General features: G+C 50.1%; 1 protein-coding gene across 1 annotated transcript in view; it reads right to left on the reverse strand.

Moving 5' to 3' along the window:
• CORO7 (coronin 7) overlaps window positions 1–19,675 on the reverse strand; it is a 242,589-nt gene that overhangs the window by 55,680 nt on the left and 167,234 nt on the right. The window contains exons 10-14 of the mRNA XM_063934975.1: window positions 8,548–8,602; window positions 7,464–7,521; window positions 7,238–7,383; window positions 1,254–1,349; window positions 809–919 (exon numbers count right to left, since the gene is read on the reverse strand). Of these exons, the coding sequence (XP_063791045.1) occupies window positions 809–919; window positions 1,254–1,349; window positions 7,238–7,383; window positions 7,464–7,521; window positions 8,548–8,602 (466 nt within the window). The remainder of the gene's footprint in view (window positions 1–808; window positions 920–1,253; window positions 1,350–7,237; window positions 7,384–7,463; window positions 7,522–8,547; window positions 8,603–19,675) is intronic.

Below are 19,675 nucleotides of genomic sequence, written 5' to 3' on the forward strand. Positions count from 1 at the left end.
GTGTGTTGCAGGTGTATTAGCATGTTGCAGGTGTGTGTGTTAGTGTGTTGCAGGTGTATTAGCATGTTGCAGGTGTTAGTGTGTTGCAGGTGTATTAGCATGTTGCAGGTGTAGGTGTTAGTGTATTACAGGTGTATGTGTGTTAGTGTGTTGCAGGTGTATGTGTGTTAGTGTATTGCAGGTGTATTAGCATGTTGCAGGTGTAGGTGTTAGTGTATTACAGGTGTAGGTGTTAGTGTGTTGCAGGTGTATGTGTGTTAGTGTGCTGCAGGTGTATTAGCATGTTGCAGGTGTAGGTGTTAGTGTATTACAGGTGTATGGTGTGTTAGTGTGTTGCAGGTGTATGTGTGTTAGTGTATTGCAGGTGTATTAGCATGGTGTAGGTGTTAGTGTATTACAGGTGTAGGTGTTAGTGTATTACAGGTGTAGGTGTTACTGTGTTGCAGGTGTATGTGTGTTAGTGTGTTGCAGGTGTATTAGCATGTTGCAGGTGTATGTGTGTTAGTGTGTTGCAGGTGTATTAGCATGTTGCAGGTGTATGTGTGTTAGTGTGTTGCAGGTGTATTAGCATGTTGCAGGTGTATGTGTGTTAGTGTGTTGCAGGTGTATTAGCATGTTGCAGGTGTGTGTGTGCAGTAAAACAGAGATGTCCCTACTGAAGCACATTTTCTCCAGCCTCAGGATATGGACTGTAGATAAGTATCAGTTAGAAGCTAGAAGAGATGGGAACCCTGGTAACACTGTAACAGCAGCATCCCCATTACATGGGTCACAGCACAGCCAGATACAGAATACAGCACACACTCACGCTTGGCTCCGGGGACGCTGCACTCTGCTCAGGATGACTGGTCGCTTTCCCCTTGCTGAGCTGACAGGAAGGAAGTGACCTCAGGGCTGGGTCTAGGGACACCTTCTGTACCTGAGGGTAATCAGAGACTGTGTGTGACATGCAGAGACAGGAACCAAGAGTGCTTTACCCCCAGTCCAGGTGTCTGATGCAGCCGTTACTGATCTCTATAGGCGTCGGCATGCTGGCCACCGGGATCCCGACCGCCGGTCACCTGACTACATCCCGTCCTATATACTCTCTGCACATACCAAAACTAGAACTAGACGTGGTGCTACTCAGATTTATCAGTTCCACGATGGAGACAGAATACGTCCATCTCAGGCTGGGTGCACTATTTGCTGAATACACCAAAGCTCGCCATGCCTCAATGGTAACCTGGTATTACCAACGGGCTGTCACTTACCTGCTTGTTGTCTCCGGCCCACCAGCTCTGGGCAGAGAGCGCCGCACTGCAGCTGGCCGTATCTGGGAACAGGTCAGTTTGGAGGTCCTGGGCGGCCTGCAGGTCAAGGAACAGAGTAAGGGAGGGCACACCAGGCAGTGAGACAGACAGACTGTGTGACAGGCGGGGAAGAGACAGCATCACAAAAGTCGGGCAGCATATGTGACAGTGTAACAGAGTAAGTAATAAAATTTTGTTCAAAGAGGAGCCTAAATAATGCAGACGTGGTGCAATCACAGGAGGATGACGTAGACTTGTATATGCACTTAGTTCTGTGGACGCAAAGCAGCAGCAATCACAGCCAACTAGTGTCCAGCTCAGGATCTGCTCAAAATTGAGAAGTGTATTCACGATGAGTATTCTGGGTATAGATATTGTGGCCGGAATATCGGTCGCAGCATCGGATATCTGAGGAACCCTGTATGGTCTCCTAAGACACCGGGCCCCGAATTCGCAGAGATACTCTAAGACAGTCCCCGAAACTCTGGCTGTCTGCCTATAATTCCTCTGTGCGCACGCCGTCACTGATCCTTCGTCGCCATGTGCGCAGTACGGATTTGGAGTATGCTCAGTAGGAAAACATTGCCCCACTGCGTTCGAATCGATGTTGGATCCACCTCTAAATTAGCTCCAATATAATTTCGACTCTGTGCCTCAGTGATGTCACCACTTCCTAATGCACAGAAATGCAGAATATTGTCACCTACATATGCCTCACCTTTGTGCTAATGGCCGACATATTTTAAGAGCCACGCAATGCAAATTCAGGAAGGTCATGTGCTAAACAGGGCTCATAATGGCTCAATGTACGCCATCAAGACATAAACCCACTGTATTTACCGAGGTGTTACGCATAATACATACATTACTCAGATACATACAGGTAACAATGCTTCCATCACTGAAATGAAGCACGGACATGACACACAGACAGCAAAAACAAGATTTATGGTAAGAACTTACCTTCGTTAAATCTCTTTCTGCGAGGTACACTGGGCTCCACAAGGATTGGACAATGGGGTGTAGAGTAGGATCCTGATCCGAGGCACCAACAGGCTCAAAGCTTTGACTGTTCCCAGAATGCACAGCGCCGCCTCCTCTATAACCCCGCCTCCCTGCACAGGAGCTCAGTTTTTAGTTAACCAGCCCAATGCAGTAACAGGAAAAGAGACGACAACGGTTAGTAGTCACATACACCACACTCTCACGACAAGAGAAGTGTCAGCGGCTAATGCCATACCAACCCAAAGAAGCTAAGTGCGTCAGGGTGGGCGCCTTGTGGAGCCCAGTGTACCTCGCAGAAAGAGATTTAACAAAGGTAAGTTCTTACCATTAATCTCATTTTCTGCTGCGGGGTACACTGGGCTCCACAAGGATTGGACAATGGGGATGTCCTAAAGCAGTTCCTTATGGGAGGGGACGCACTGTAGCGGGCACAAGAACCCGGCGTCCAAAGGAAGCATCCTGGGAAGCGGCAGTATCGAAGGCATAGAACCTTATGAACGTGTTCCCAGAGGACCACGTAGCCGCCTTGCACAATTGATCTAAGGTCGCACCACGTTGGGCCGCCCAAGAGGGTCCAACAGACCGAGTAGAATGGGCCGTAATGTGAGCAGGAGCTGACAAACCAGCCCTCACATAAGCATGTGCAATCACCATTCTAATCCATCTGGCCAGGGTCTGCTTGTGAGCAGGCCAGCCACGTTTGTGAAATCCAAACAAAACAAAGAGAGAATCAGATTTTTTGAATAGAAGCAGATCTCTTCACATAGATACGGAGAGCCCGTACCACATCCAAAGACCGCTCTTTGGGAGACAAATCAGGAGAGACAAAGGCCGGAACCACAATCTCCTGATTAAGGTGGAACGAAGAAACCACCTTAGGTAAATACCCGGGACGAGTCCTAAGAACCGCCCGGTCACGGTGAAAAATCAGATATGGGGAACTACAAGACAAGGCACCCAGATCCGACACTCTTCTAGCAGAGGCAATAGCCAGCAAGAACACCACCTTAAGGGAAAGCCACTTAAGGTCAGCTGAACCCAGGGGTTCAAACGGAGGCTCCTGTAACGCCTCCAAAACCACCGACAAGTCCCAAGGAGCCACAGGCGGGACATAGGGAGGTTGGATACGCAACACACCCTGAGTGAAAGTATGAACATCAGGTAAGGTTGCAATTTTTCTCTGAAACCACACCGACAAGGCAGAAATATGAACCTTGAGGGAGGCCAGACGCAGGCCTAAATCTAGGCCCTGCTGCAGAAAAGCCAAAAGTTTGGCTGTACTAAACTTGGAAGCGTCATAATTATGAGATGCGCACCAAACAAAGTAGGAATGCCAGACCCTATGGTAAATCCGAGCAGAAGCCGGTTTCCAGGCCCGCAACATAGTTTTAATTACCTCTTCAGAAAAACCCTTAGCCCTCAAGACGGAAGCTTCAAGAGCCACGCCGTCAAAGACAGCCGGGCTAGGTCCTGGCAGACACAGGGGCCCTGAACGAGGAGGTCTGGGCGTTGTGGAAGCAGAAGTGGAAGCTCTGACGATAGGCCTTGCAAGTCTGAGAACCAGTGCCATCTGGGCCACGCCGGAGCTATGAGAAGCAGATTTCCTTTTTCTTGCTTGAACTTCCGAATTACCCTGGGCAGGAGTGACACCGGAAGGAACACGTACGGCAGCCGAAACCTCCACGGCACCGCCAGCGCATCCACGAATGCTGCTTGAGGATCCCTTGTCCTTGCTCCGAAGACCGGAACCTTGTGATTGTGTCGAGACGCCATCAAATCTACATGTGGAAGACCCCACTTTTCCACTAGGAGTTGAAACACTTCTGGATGGAGGCTCCACTTGCTGGCATGCACGTCCTGACGACTGAAAAAGTTTGCTTCCCAATTCAGGACTCCCGGAATGAATTTTGCCGATATGGCCGGTAGATGGCATTCCGCCCAACGTAGAATCCGTGAGACTTCCTTCATTGCCAAACGGCTTTGAGTGCCACCTTGATGATTTATGTAAGCCACTGTGGTGGCGTTGTCCGACTGCACTTGAACAGGACGGTTCTGAATTAAATGCTGGGCATTGAAGACCGCCCGCAATTCCAGAATGTTGATTGAGAGGAGAGATTCCTCCTTGGTCCACCGACCCTGAAGGGAGTGTTGCTAAAGCACCGTGTCCCAACCTCTTAGACTGGCATCTGTCGTCAACAGGACTCAATTGGATATCCAGAAGGGACGGCCCCTGCACAACTGTTGGTCCCGGAGCCACCAAAGTAGCGACAAACGGACCTCCGGAGTCAATGAGATCATCTGAGACCTGATTCGGTGAGGCAGGCTGTCCCACTTGGCTAGAATCAGCCTCTGGAGGGGGCGAGAATGGAATTGGGCATACTCCACCATGTCGAATGCTGTGACCATGAGGCCTAGCACCTGCATTGCCGAATGTATCGACACTTGCGGACGAGAAAGAAAGCAACAAATCCTGTCCTGAAGCTTCAGGACTTTCTCCTGAGACAAGAACAACCGCTGGTTGTGAGTGTCCAATAGCGCTCCCAGGTGCACCATGCTCTGAGCAGGGACCAGGGAGGATTTCTTCCAGTTGATGAGCCACCCGTGGGCTTTTAGAAACCGGACCGTCATATCCAGATGACACAGGTTCATAAAAAGCTTTTCTTAGGGCTGCCTGGAGCAGCCCCTCTGTTAAGTGCCTGCTTACTGCAGCACCAACTTACAAAACTGAGCTCCTGTGCAGGGAAGCGGGGTTATAGGGGAGGCGGCGCTGTGCATTCTGGGAACAGTCAAAGCTTTGAGCCTGTTGGTGCCTCGGATCAGGATCCTACTCTACACCCCATTGTCCAATCCTTGTGGAGCCAAGTGTACCCCGCAGCAGAAAGTACAGCCATGAGCAAAATGGCAGCCACCAAGCCATACTAACATAGTTTTCCAATACAGTTTAGAAACTTATAGCAAATTCATTATATGTTGCTACAGCACCAGTTTTATAATGTCCCTGTATGTGTTTCATGGTAGGCAGCCCTGTGGAACATGCATGGTATGAGTGAGAAGATGTGGATCTTGTGTGCATATATAGAACAGGTAATGCATACAGTGAACGCACAGCAGGCGGCCTGTACCTACAGGAAGTGTACATGGGGCAGACCTCCCGAGAATACAGGAAGTAGCAGACAGCCTGTAGATACAGGATGTGTACATGCTGCAGAGAGGGGACACAGGAAGTGTACATCTGAAAGACAGGCAGGGGATACAGGAAGTGTATGAGCAACAGACAGGCAGGGGATACAGGAATTTTATGGTTGATTCTATTTCGGAGTGGGAGAAGGGACCTTCTGACGTATCTAGGGGAGGAGACACGTCACCAGGGGGAGGAGCTACGGGCGAACAGGGTACCCGAAAAGTACCCTCGCGGGCTCGCTTCGGTGGCTCGCTCCGCTCCGCTTCGCTCGCCACCTGATTACTAAAGGTAATAGTTGGTGGCGTGGATAGTAGAGGAACTATCCCGCTGGCCTTGCTCCTCCCCCTTGTGTTGTGACTCCTCCCCCAGACGGAAAAGGTCCCTTAGCCTACTTGATTCTAGCATCTACCGGAAGTGTATGGGCGACAGACAGGCAGGGGATACAGGAAGTGTATGGGCGGCAGACAGGCAGGGGATACAGGAAGTGTATGGGCGACAGACAGGCAGGGGATACAGGAAGTGTAAAGCGCAAAGGAATATGCTGCACTATATAAGAACCTGTTAATAAATAAATAAGTGCTTGAACAGCAGACAGGCAGAGGATACAGAAAATCCACGAGAGGCAGACATGCAGGGGATACAGGAAGTGTATGAGCGACAGACATGCAGGGGATACAGGAAGTGTATGAGCGACAGACAGACAGGGGATACAGGAAGTGTATGAGCGACAGACAGGCAGGGGATACAGGAAGTGTATGAGCGACAGACAGGCAGAGGATACAGGAAGTGTATGAGCGACAGACAGGCAGGGCATACAGGAAGTGTATGAGCGACAGACAGGCAGGGCATACAGGAAGTGTATGAGCGACAGACAGGCAGGGCATACAGGAAGTGTATGAGCGACAGACAGGCAGGGCATACAGGAAGTGTATGAGCGACAGACAGGCAGGGCATACAGGAAGTGTATGAACGACAGACAGGCAGGGCATACAGGAAGTGTATGAGCGACAGACAGGCAGGGCATACAGAAAGTGTATGAGCGACAGACAGGCAGGGCATACAGGAAGTGTATGAGCGACAGATGGCAGGGCATACAGGAAGTGTATGAGCGACAGACAGGCAGGGCATACAGGAAGTGTATGAGCGACAGACAGGCAGAGGATACAGGAAGTGCTTGAACAGCAGACAGGCAGAGGATACAGAAAATCCATGAGAAGCAGACAGGCAGGGGATACAGGAAGTGTACATGCAGCAGACAGGCAGGGGATACAGGAAGTGTACATGCAGCAGACAGGCAGGGGATACAGGAAGTGTACATGCGGCAAATAGGCAGGGGATACAGGAAGCAAACATGCTGCAAATAGGCAGGGGACACAGGAAGTGTACATGCGGCAGACATCCAGTGGATACAGCAAGTGTATGTGTGGCAAACAGGCAGGGGATACAGGAAGCATACATGCTGCAAATAGGCAGGGGACACAGGAAGTGTACATGCTGCAAATAGGCAGGGGACACAGGAAGTGTACATGCTGCAAATAGGCAGGGGACACAGGAAGTGTACATGCGGCAGACATCCAGTGGATACAGCAAGTGTATGTGTGGCAGACAGGCAGGATATACAGCAAGTGTATGTGTGGCAGACAGGCAGGGGATACAGCAAGTGTACGTATGGCAGACAGCCAGTGGATACAGTAAGTGTACGTGTGGCAGACAGCCAGGGGATACAGTAAGCGTACGTGTGGCAGACAGCCCGTGGTACCTTGCGTGGGACGGTATAACTGATAGGAATGATGAACCTGTCAGTCAGCTGGAGGAGGCGCAGGAGCTCACAGCTCAGGACATCAAGGGAAAGCTTGGGGACCAAGGCCAGGCCACGGGTCTGCTGTTCTGTCACACACTGCGAGACTGCAAGACACAGAGATTCACTTCATCAAGGCATAACCAAACAAATGATGGACTAACAAGATAACACAAAGTAATCTTACGCTGCATAAGAGACGGGGGCTCCGTGGTGACCTCCATACAATACATTGTACCTTCACCCTGCAGAGGAAATGGACAAATCGCAAACATGCACTGTACTCAGAGACAAATCTAGCCCTTACTGCCCTGTAACATTCTGCTGTCAGTGGAGGGCATCAATGATATAAATATCTCACTGATGCACAATAAAGAGGTGCTGTAACCCCTAGCAACCAGTATAGATCAGTAATTAGTTTAGTGCAGTTTAGAACATTTTTTGCCTTGCAATAAACCAATACATTTTACTGTAGGTTATGCACCCATACCAGCGGTCATTAATTATAACCTTTACCAACCCCATTTCGTACTTTCTACTTTAAACTGCCACTAATCTAATATTCAGATTTCAACCCTAATCATTCACATAAGCAAATATGTCATAATGTAATAATACACTATTTCCATAAGCACCCACTGATAAATTCCAGTCAGCCATTGTCAGGTTAGCTAGAGACTATGGCCCTCATTCCGAGTTGTTCGCTCGGTAATTTTCTTTGCATCGCAGCGAATTTCCGCTAATTGCGCATGCGCAATCTTCGCACTGCGACTGCGCCAAGTAAATTTGCTAAGAAGTTTGGTATTTTACTCACGGCATTACAAGGTTTTTTCTTCGTTCTGGTGATCGTAGTGTGATTGACAGGAACTGGGTGTTTCTGGGCGGAAACTGGTCGTTTTATGGGAGTGTGTGAAAAAACGCTGCGGTTTCTGGGAAAAACGCGGGAGTGGCTGGAGAAACGGGGGAGTGTCTGGGCGAACGCTGGGTGTGTTTGTGACGTCAAACCAGGAACGACAAGCACTGAACTGATCGCACTGGAAGAGTAAGTCTCGAGCTACTCAGAAACTGCACAGAAAAATCTTTTTGCAATACTGCGAATACTTCGTTCGCAATTCTACTATGCTAAGATTAACTCCCAGTAGGCGGCGGCTTAGCGTGTGTACTGCTGCGAAAAGCGGCTAGCGGGCGAACAACTCGGATTGAGGGCCTATGCTTTGGCTGCTTTACGTAGCTAAGACTTCTGGGTAAGGCAGCTAGTCAGCCATGTTTACCTGAGCAGCGAGAATGAGTAGGCCGGTGTCAGCGTCATATAGTGGGATGAGAAGTCTGTGGTGAGAAAGCATAATTAATGTTCTTCTGCATATACTCTACTGCACCCATTAAACTGCATTTACATGGAGTATGCACCAGGGGGCAGGAGAGACGCATCGCGCTCATTTTACTTTGCTCCAGATGTTAGCAATGACAGATTGGTTATGAGCGTGTGCACGGAGATGATTAGGGAATCGGGAGTTGCTCCACACAGCTTAATTGTCTATGGACTTAAGAAAATCACAGCAGCTGTAGGAGGAATGTTATCAAACCTTCTTTCTGGATGCACTGAGGCCAACATGACCTCCCTGGTTTTATTAGTGATATTTAAAGAGTATTACTGTGCAATACAGCTGGAGGCTGCAATATAGCCTTCTCTTCTCTTTCAGTCCCATTTCTATGAAAACAGGCAAATCCCCCTCAGAAAACAGGATTTTAATACCTACCGGTAAATCCTTTTCTCCTAGTCCGTAGAGAATGCTGGGGTCCACTTCATGACCATGGGGTATAGACGGTTCCTCAGGAGCCATGGGCACTTTAAGACTTTTCAAGGGTGTGAACTGGCTCCTCCCTCTATGCCCCTCCTCCGGACCTCAGTTTTAGGAACTGTGCCCGGGGAGACGGACATTTCGAGGAAAGGATTTACTTTAATACTAGTGGTGAGATACATACCAGCTCACGCCTCAACCATGCCGCACAACATGGCATTCAACATAATACACGCCAACAGGCATGAACCAATTACAGCAACATGCTGAAACGAATATAACACAACATGTGTAGCTCTAATGAACTAAACTGCAGGTAAAGTACGCACTGGGACGGCGCCCAGCATCCTCTATGGACTAGGAGAAAAGGATTTACCGGTAGGTATTAAAATCCTGTTTTCTCATACATCCTAGAGGTATGCTGGGGTCCACTTCTTGACCATGGGGTTTATACCAAAGCTCCAGTACGGGCGGGAGAGTGCGGATGACCCTGCAGCACCGATTGGCCGAACTTGAGGTCTTCATCAGCCAAGGTGTCAAACTTGTAGAATTTTGCAAATGTGTTTGACCCCGACCAAGTAGCTGCTCGGCAAAGCTGTAATGCCGAGACCCCCCGGGCAGCCGCCCAGGATGAGCCCACCTTCCTAGAGGAATGGGCCTTCACTGACGTCGGTAACGGCAATCCAGCCATAGTATGAGCTTGCTGAATCGTACCTCTGATCCAACGCGCAATAGTCTGCTTGGAAACAGGACACCCAATCTTATTGGGAGCATACAGGACAAACAAAGACTCTGTTTTCCGAATTCGAGCTGTTCTAGCTACATAAATCTTCAAAGCTCTAGCCACATCTAGTGACTGTGACTCAGTGAACATGTCAGTAACTACTGGCACCACAATAGGTTGGTTATGTGGAAAGATGAAACCACCTTTGGAAGAAAATGTTGACGAGTTCTCAACTCTGCCCTATCTTCATGGAAGATCAGGTAAGGGCTCTTGTGAGACAAGGCCCCCAATTCAGACACCCGCCGTGCAGATGCCAATGCCAAAAGCATCACCACTTTCCAAGTGAGAAACTTCAACTCTATCTTTCGTAGAGGATCAAACCAATCCGATTGAAGGAACTGCAACACCACATTAAGGTCTCATGGTGCCACTGGAGGCACAAATGGAGGCTGGATGTGCAGAACCCCTTTCATGAAGGTCTGAACCTCTGGAAGAGAGGCCAATTGTTTTTGGAAGAACACTGACAAGGCCAAAATCTGGACCTTGATTGACCCCAATCGGAGGCCCGCCTCCACACCAGCCTGCAGAAAATGGAGAAAACGTCCCAACTGAAACTCTGCCGTAGGAGCCTTCTTGGATTCACACCAAGACACATATTTTCTCCAAATACGGTGGTAATGTTTCGACGTTACTCCCTTCCTGGCCTGAATAAGTGTGGGAATGACTTCTTTCGTAATACCCTCTGCGGGATAGGATCCGGCGCTCAACAGCCATGCCGTCAAACGTAGCCGCGGTAAGTCTTGATACACGCACGGCCCCTGCTGCAGCAGGTCCTCGCGAAGAGGAAGAGGCCGAGGATCTTCTATGAGCAACTTCTGAAGATCTGGGTACCAAGTCCTCCTTGGCCAGTCTTGGGCAATGAAGATTGCTCGAACCCTTGTTCTTCTTATGATCCTGAGAACTTTTGGGATCAGCGGAAGTGGAGGGAAGACATACACTGACCGGAATACCCACTGTGTCAATAGCGCATCCACCGCTATTGCTTGAGGGTCTCTCGACCTGGAACAATATCTCTGAAGCTTCTTGTTGAGATGAGATGCTATCATGTCTACTTGAGGAACTCCCCAAAGACTAGTCACCTCTCCGAAGACTTCTTGATGGAGGCCCCACTTTCCTGGATGGAGATCGTGTCTGCTGAGGAAGTCTGCTTCCCAGTTGTCTACTCCCGGAATGAAAATTGCCGACAGAGCCTGTACATGCTTTTCTGCACAGAGGAGGATCTTCGCCACCTCTGCCATTGCCGCTCTGCTTTTCGTTCCACCCTGCCTGTTTATGTACGCGACTGCTGTTACATTGTCCGACTGGATCTGCACGGGATGATCTTGAAGAAAATGTACCGCTTGTTGAAGGCCGTTGTAAATGGCTCTCAATTCCAGCACGTTTATGTGAAGGCAGGCTTCCTGACTTGACCATTTTCCTTGGAAGCTTTCCCCCTGAGTGACAGCTCCCCAGCCTCGGAGACTTGCATCCGTGGTTACCAGGACCCAGTCCTGAATCCCGAACCTGCGTCCCTCGAGTAGGTGCGAACTGTGTAGCCACCGCAGGAGCGAAATCCTGGCTTTTGACGACAGGACTAGCTTCCGGTGCATGTCTAGGTGGGATCCCGAACACTTGTCCAACAGGTCCCACTGGAATATTCTGGCATGGAACCTGCCAAACTGTATGGCCTCATAGGCCGCCACCATTTTCCCCAACAACCGAACCTGAACCGCGAATCTCAGATAAGCCTGGTGAAGAGGATAAATGGGAACATGCAGGTAAGCATCCTTTATGTCTACCGACACCATGTAATCCCCCTCCTCCAGACTGGAAATCACTGACCTGAGTGATTCCATCTTGAACTTGAACCGTTTTAAGTAGAGATTCAGATTTTTTAGGTTTAAGATCGGTCTGACCGAGCCGTCCGGCTTCGGAACTACAAAGAGGATTGAATAAAACCCCTCCCCTTGTTGTTGCAAAGGTACCAGGACTATGACCTGGTCCTGACATAATTTTTTAATTGCCGTCGTTACTGCTTCTCTTTCTGGAAGAGAAGCTGGCAAGGTTGATTTGAAAAATCGGCATGGGGGAACGTCTTGAAACTCCAGTTTGTACCCCTGGGACACTATTAGTAAAACCCAGGGATCTAGGCCAGATTGAATCCAACCCTGACGGAACAGTTTGAGACATGCCCCCACCCGAGCGGCCTCCCGCAAGGGAGTTCCAGCGTCATGCTGTAGATTTGGCAGAAGTAGGGGTAGACTTCTGCTCCTGGGAACCTGGAGCCGCTGTGGACTTCTTTCCCTTCCCCTACCTGTAAAGAAGGGGGAACCTCTCGCTTTTTTGTATTTACTGGGCCGAAAGGACTGCATGTGAGAGTGATGTGTCTTTTATGCCGGTGCAGGCGCATAGGGCAAAAATGTCGACTTACCTGCGGTAGCCGCCGAGACTAACGTATCCAGTCCATCGCCAAATAAGGCCTCACCTTTACATGGGAGAGCCTCCATATTTCTTTTGGAATCTGCATCCGCGCTCCACTGGCGAATCCACAACGCCCACCGAGCCGATACTGCCATGGTAGCGGCTTGTGAACTCGAGTCCAATATCTTTCATCGCTTCTAGCATGTATGCGGCAGCGTCTTTGATATTCCCTAACTTAAGGAGTATCTCATCTTTATCAATCGTGTCAATTTCTGATGACACGCTGTCTGACCATTTTTCAATAGTGCGACTCACCCACGCGCAAGCAATTGTGGGCCTGAGCAGCGTACCACTGGCAACATAAATGGATTTCAATGTCGTCTCCAGTTTGCGGTCTGCTGGCTCCTTTAGTGAAGCCGTGCCAGGTGCAGGGAGAATTACCTTCTTTGTCAACCTGGACAGAGCACTGTCTAACACAGGGGGTGACACCCATTTTTTCCTGTCCTCCACCGGGAAAGGATAAGCTATCTGAATTCTCTTGGGAATACGAAATTTCTTTTCGGGATTCACCCACATCCCTTCAAAGAGAGTATTAAGCTCGTGGGAAGGAGGGAAAGTGACCTTGGATTTCTTTTCTTTATAGAAATAAGCCTTCTCCTGAGGTACAGGAGTGGCTTCCGTGACTTCCAGAACTTCCCTTATAGCTACAATCATATATTGTATATTTTTTGCCAATTATGATCTATTTCTCTGGAGTCACTGTCGTCGACACAAGAATCAGTGTCCGTGTCGGTATCAGTATTCACAATATTCGCAAATGGTTTCTAATGTGACCCAGAGGGGTCGCCTGCGGATGGAAGAACAGAGCCCTGAAAAATTACATCCTCCACTGATTTTTTCCAGCACTCAGCATGAGATTCAGACTTATCTAATCTCCTATTGGTATGATGCATACTATCACGTATTTCTTTCACCCATGCAGGCTCTTGGGGGTAAATTTACTAAGATGGGAGTTCTATTTAAGATGTGATGTTGCCCATAGCAACCAATCAGATTCCAGGTATTATCTTCAAGAATGTTCTAGATAAATGAGAAGTAGAATCTGATTGGTTGCTATGGGCAACATCCCATCTTAAATAGAACTCCCATCTTCGTAAATTTACCCCTTGGTGTGCCGGCAGCGCCACCACATTACAATTCTGTGTCCCTAAAATGCATTCCTCCGGGGAGGAACTCCCTGCCTCAGACATGTCTTACACACGTGTACAACACACACTCACAGACACACTGAGACTTATAGGGGACAGACCCACAGTAAAATCTGTCAGAGGGACACAGTTTAGGAGCAGCCAGTTCACAACCCAACGCCAAAGAAAAAATCCCTGTGCCGCGTACTTTGTACACAGAGACAAAATCCCTGTGTCGCGTACTCCGTACACAGAAACCTTTAAGCGCAATTATATTATGAATAATATGTTTTAGCACCCAGGTCCCCCCTTTTTTTCACCCTGAAACTTGTTCAGAAGTGTAGGAGGACCAGCTTCTTCTCTGCGGGCTGTGAATGAGAGAAAATGGCGCTGAACAGTGTGCTGGCTGACTGAGGAAGCTCCGCCCCCACAATGGCGCGTTTCTCCTCAGAGATTTTTCACATAATATTTATACTGGCGGGGGCAGGGCTGTGCCTTGGCATCTTATGCCCCCTTTTTTTCCAGTTTACGAGGTTATTTGCTGCCCAGGGCGCCTCCCCCAGCGCCCTGCACCCTGCAGTGCCTGTGTATGTGTGGGCAGCAATGGCGCGCTGCGCTCCCGCCAGCCGTGCGGTACGTCAGCCGTCATTTTACTTGATTGAAGATCTGTTTTCTTACGCTCACCTGTCTTCTGGCTCTGTGAGGGGGGTGACGGCGTGCTGTGGGAGTGAGCATCTAGGCACGGCTAGCGTTCAGTTCCCTTCAGGAGCTAATGGTGTCCTGTCAGGCAGAAGCAGAGCCATGAAACTCTTTAGGAAGTTGGTTCCTACTTCTGCCCCCACAGTCCCACGAAGCAGGGAGACTGTTGCCAGCAGTTCTCCCTGAAAATAAAAAACCTAACATAAGTCTTTTCAGAGAAGCTCAGTAGTGCTCCCCTGGACTGCATCCAGTCTGCCTGGGCACAATTCTAAAACTGAGGTCTGGAGGAGGGGCATAGAGGGAGGAGCCAGTTCACACCCTTGAAAAGTCTTAAAGTGCCCATGGCTCCTGCGGAACCGTCTTTACCCCATGGTCATGAAGTGGACCCCAGCATCCTCTAGGACATATGAGAAAACATGCTAAGCAGGTGGCTCTGTGGGGTCCCATAGAAGAGAGGTCAGCTAATGGTACACCTACTGTGATCACTACACATATAGCTTTAGCCTACAAATGAATAACCTCATTCACAATATGATAGGTTTGCCACAAGTTGTATATATAGCGACAAGAAAACACCATGATACATTATAAAGTATAGACAGCCATATGTGGGCCAATCCAGCCACTTGGCCCATTGGATGGCCGATTCACAACATTAGGGCCGGGGGAAGGGGGGTTGGAAGATGAACATATTGATGAAAAAAATTCTGTTTTGCAGATCTCTAGAGCAGGGGCATCAAAGCTAAGGCCCACAAGCAAAACTTGGAAGTGCCTCCTGTTGCAATCCATACCACTGACCGGACCACGGTTTGGATGTCAGAGCAACCCATCCACCGGTAGGAAATTACATAGCAGGGGTTGCTACCCGGGGCTTAATGGGTACAGCCCCAATAGTGATGTGAGTGACAGAGAGGCAGCTGTGTGCGCTACTAAGGGGCCTATTTAGCAATAATAGTATTTGCATTGCGATCTGGATGCCATATTAGCGTTCAGAACCACATTTTAGGATGCAATTGCACCGCATGGATGTAACAGAGCCAGCCCCTGTGATGTGCCTGAAGTGAAGAGATCACATCAGCAGTCTTTTCACTCCACTAACCCAATACTACAGACCATGCATGTGTGCCAGCCATTGCTGGGGAAGAATCCAGTGGAACCCTCTGCCAGCTAATTTTGAGAAGTGTACCCTATCTTCAGATGGCCTTAGCTGTGGGGGCCAACCTCCCTGGTAAATCTGGCAGCATTGCATCTCTCATAGAAACCTATGAGGGCTGTGGTTGCTATAGGAAATGTAGGGACTGCAGCAGCACTCCCTCCTTCATACATACAGGTGATGATATTTGCGGGTATTCCCTGAAAATAGGTGTTTTGGGGGAATATGCTACAAATATTTAATGATAAATGGGCTACTAAAAGTTTTACAGCCCAAGACGGAGATCTGTGCAGACGCCACAGCAGGTATGTGTTTCCACCACTGTCCACTCCGTCTCACCTACTGCCAACTATTTCTAGCTCCTCACTCTCCTATCCATACTGCCAACTCTCCTGTCCTGGCTCATCACTCTCCAGTCCATACTGCCAACTCTCCTCTCCTGGCCCCTCTCCTATGCATACAGATAACTCTTCTGTCCTGACCCCTCACTCTCCTATCCCTACTGCCAACTTTCCTGTCCTGGCTCCTCACTCTCCTATCCATACTGCCAACTTTCCTGTCCTGGCTCCTCACTCTCCTATCCATACTGCCAACTCTCCTGTCCTGGCTCCTCACTCTCCTATCCATACTGCCAACTCTCCTGTCCTGGCTCCTCACTCTCCTATCCATACGGCCAACTCTCCTGTCCTGGATCCTCACTCTCCTATCCATACTGCCAACTCTCCTGTCCTGGCTCCTCACTCTCCTATCCATACTGCCAACTCTCCTCTCCTGGCTCCTCACTCTCCTATCCATACTGCCACCTCTCCTGTATCCATTACTTTCCTATCCATACTGCCAACTCTCCTGTCCTGGCTCCTCATTCTCCTACTCATACTGCCAACTCTCCTGTCCTGGCTCATCACTCTCCTATCCATACTGCCAACTCTCCTGTCCTGGCTCCTCACTCTCCTAGTCATACTGCCACCTCTCCTGTCCTCCATTACTTTCCTATCCATACTGCCAACTCTCCTGTCCTGGCTCCTCATTCTCCTACTCATACTGCCAAATCACCTGTCCTGGCTCCTCACTCTCCTACCCATACTGCCAACTCTCCTGTCCTGGCTCCTCACTCTCCTATCCATACTGCCAACTCTCCTGTCCTGTCCTGGCTCATCACTCTCCTATCCATACTGCCAACTCTCCTGTCCTGGCTCCTCACTCTCCTAGCCATACTGCCACCTCTCCTGTCCTCCATTACTTTCCTATCCATACTGCCAACTCTCCTGTCCTGGCTCCTCATACTCCTACCCATACTGCCAACTCTCCTGTCCTGGCTCCTCACTCTCCTACCCATACTGCCAACTCTCCTGTCCCCGTCTCCTCACTCACCTATCCATACTGCCAACTCTCCTGTCCTGGCTCATCACTCTCCTATCCATACTGCCAACTCTCCTGTCCTGGCTCCTCACTCTCCTAGCCATACTGCCACCACTCCTGTCCTCCATTACTTTCCTATCCATACTGCCAACTCTCCTGCCTGGCTCCTCATTCTCCTACTCATACTGCCAAATCACCTGTCCTGGCTCCTCACTCTCCTACCCATACTGCCAACTCTCCTGTCCTGGCTCCTCACTCTCCTATCCATACTGCCAACTCTCCTGTCCTGGCTCCTCATACTCCTACCCATACTGCCAACTCTCCTGACCTGGCTCCTCACTCTCCTACCCATACTGCCAACTCTCCTGTCCTGGCTCCTCACTCTCCTATCCATACTGCCAACTCTCCTGTCCTGGCTCCTCATTCTCCTATCCATACTGCCAACTCTCCTGTCCCGGCTCCTCACTCTCTTATCCAAAATGTCCAATCTCCTATCCCGTCTGCTCACATTCCTATCCATGCTGCCAGATCTCCTGTCCCAGCCCCTCACTTTCCTATCCATACTGCCAACTCTCCTGTCCTGTCCCCTCACTCTCCTATCCATACTGCCAACTCTCCTGTCCCCGTCACCTCCCTCTCCTATCCCTACTGCCAACTCTCCTGTCCCCGTCTCCTCACTCACCTATCCATACTGCCAACTCTCCTGTCCCCGTCTCCTCACTCACCTATCCATACTGCCAACTCTCCTGTCCCCGTCTCCTCACTCACCTATCCATACTGCCAACTCTCCTGTCCCCGTCTCCTCACTCACCTATCCATACTGCCAACTCTCCTGTCCCCGTCTCCTCACTCACCTATCCATACTGCCAACTCTCCTGTCCCCGTCTCCTCACTCACCTATCCATACTGCCAACTCTCCTGTCCCCGTCTGCTCACCTTCCTATCCATACTGCAAACTCTCTTGCCCTGGCTCCTCACTCTCCTATCCATACTGCCAACTCTCCTGTCCTGGCTCCTCATTCTGCTACCCATACTGCCAACTCTCCTGTCCTGGCTCCTCACTCTCCTATCCATACTGCGAACTCTCCTGTCCTGGCTCCTCACTCTCCTATCCATACTGCCAACTCTCCTGTCCTGGCTCCTCACTCTCCTATCCATACTGCCAACTCTCCTGTCCTGGCTCCTCATTCTCCTACCCATACTGCCAACTCTCCTGTCCTGGCTCCTCACTCTCCTATCCATACTGACAACTCTCCTGTCCTGGCTCCTCACTCTCCTATCCATACTGCCAACTCTCCTGTCCTGGCTCCTCACTCTCCTACCCATACTGCCAACTCTCCTGTCTGGCTCGTCACTCTCCTATCCATACTGCCAACTCTCCTGTCCTGGCTCCTCACTCTCCTATCCATACTGCCAACTCTCCTGTCCTGGCACCTCATTCTCCTACCCATACTGCCAACTCTCCTGTCCTGGCTCCTCACTCTCCAATCCATACTGCCAACTCTCCTGTCCTGGCTCCTTACTCTCCTATCCATACTGCCAACTCTCCTGTCCTGGCTCCTCACTCTCCTATCCATACTGACAACTCTCCTGTCTGGCTCCTCACTCTCCTATCCATACTACCAACTCTCCTCTCCTGGCTCCTCACTCTCCTATCAATACTGCCAACTCTCCTGTATCCATTACTTTCCTACCCATACTGCCAACTCTCCAGTCCTGGCTCCTCACTCTCCAATCCATACTGCCAACTCTCCTGTCCTGGCTCCTCACTCTCCTATCCATACTGCCAACTCTCCTGTCCTGGCACCTCATTCTCCTACCCATACTGCCAACTCTCCTGTCCTGGCTCCTCACTCTCCAATCCATACTGCCAACTCTCCTGTCCTGGCTCCTTACTCTCCTATCCATACTGCCAACTCTCCTGTCCTGGCTCCTCACTCTCCTATCCATACTGACAACTCTCCTGTCTGGCTCCTCACTCTCCTATCCATACTACCAACTCTCCTCTCCTGGCTCCTCACTCTCCTATCAATACTGCCAACTCTCCTGTATCCATTACTTTCCTACCCATACTGCCAACTCTCCAGTCCTGGCTCCTCACTCTCCTATTCATACTGCCAACTCTCCTGTCCTGGCTCCTCATACTCCTACCCATACTGCCAACTCTCCTGACCTGGCTCCTCACTCTCCTATCCATACTGCCAACTCTCCTGTCTGGCTCCTCACTCTCCTATCCATACTGCCACCTCTCCTGTCCTGGCTCCTCACTCTCCTATCAATACTGCCAACTCTCCTGTATCCATTACTTTCCTACCCATACTGCCAACTCTCCTGTCCTGGCTCCTCACTCTCCTATCCATACTGCCAACTCTCCTGTCCTGGCTCCTCACTCTCCTATCCATACTGCCACCTCTCCTGTCCTGGCTCCTCAGTCTCCTAGCCATACTGCCAACTCTCCTGTCCTCCATTACTTTCCTATCCATACAGCCAACTCTCCTGTCCTGGCTCCTCACTTTCCTACCCATACTGCCAACTCTCCTGTCCTGGCTCCTCACTCTCCTACCCATACTGCCAACTCTCCTGTCCTGGCTCCTCACTCTCCTATCCATATTGCCAACTCTCCTGTCCTGGCTCCTCATTCTCCTACCCATACTGCCAACTCTCCTGTCCTGGCTCCTCACTCTCCTACCCATACTGCCAACTCTCCTGTCCTGGCTCCTCACTCTCCTACCCATACTGCCAACTTTACTGTCCCTGTCTGCTCACTCTCCTATCCATACTGCCAACTGTCCTGTCCCTGTCTGCTCACTCTCCTATCCATACTGCCAACTCTCCTGTCCTGGCTCCTCATTCTCCTATCCATACTGCAAACTCTCCTGTCCTGGCTCCTCACTCTCTTATCCAAAATGCCAAATCTCCTATCCCGTCTGCTCACTTTCCTATCCATACTGCCAGATCTCCTGTCCCAGCCCCTCACTTTCCTATCCATACTGCCAACTCTCCTGTCCCCGTCATCTC

Source organism: Pseudophryne corroboree, chromosome 7, assembly GCF_028390025.1.
Source record: "Pseudophryne corroboree isolate aPseCor3 chromosome 7, aPseCor3.hap2, whole genome shotgun sequence".
Taxonomy (NCBI): domain Eukaryota; kingdom Metazoa; phylum Chordata; class Amphibia; order Anura; family Myobatrachidae; genus Pseudophryne; species Pseudophryne corroboree.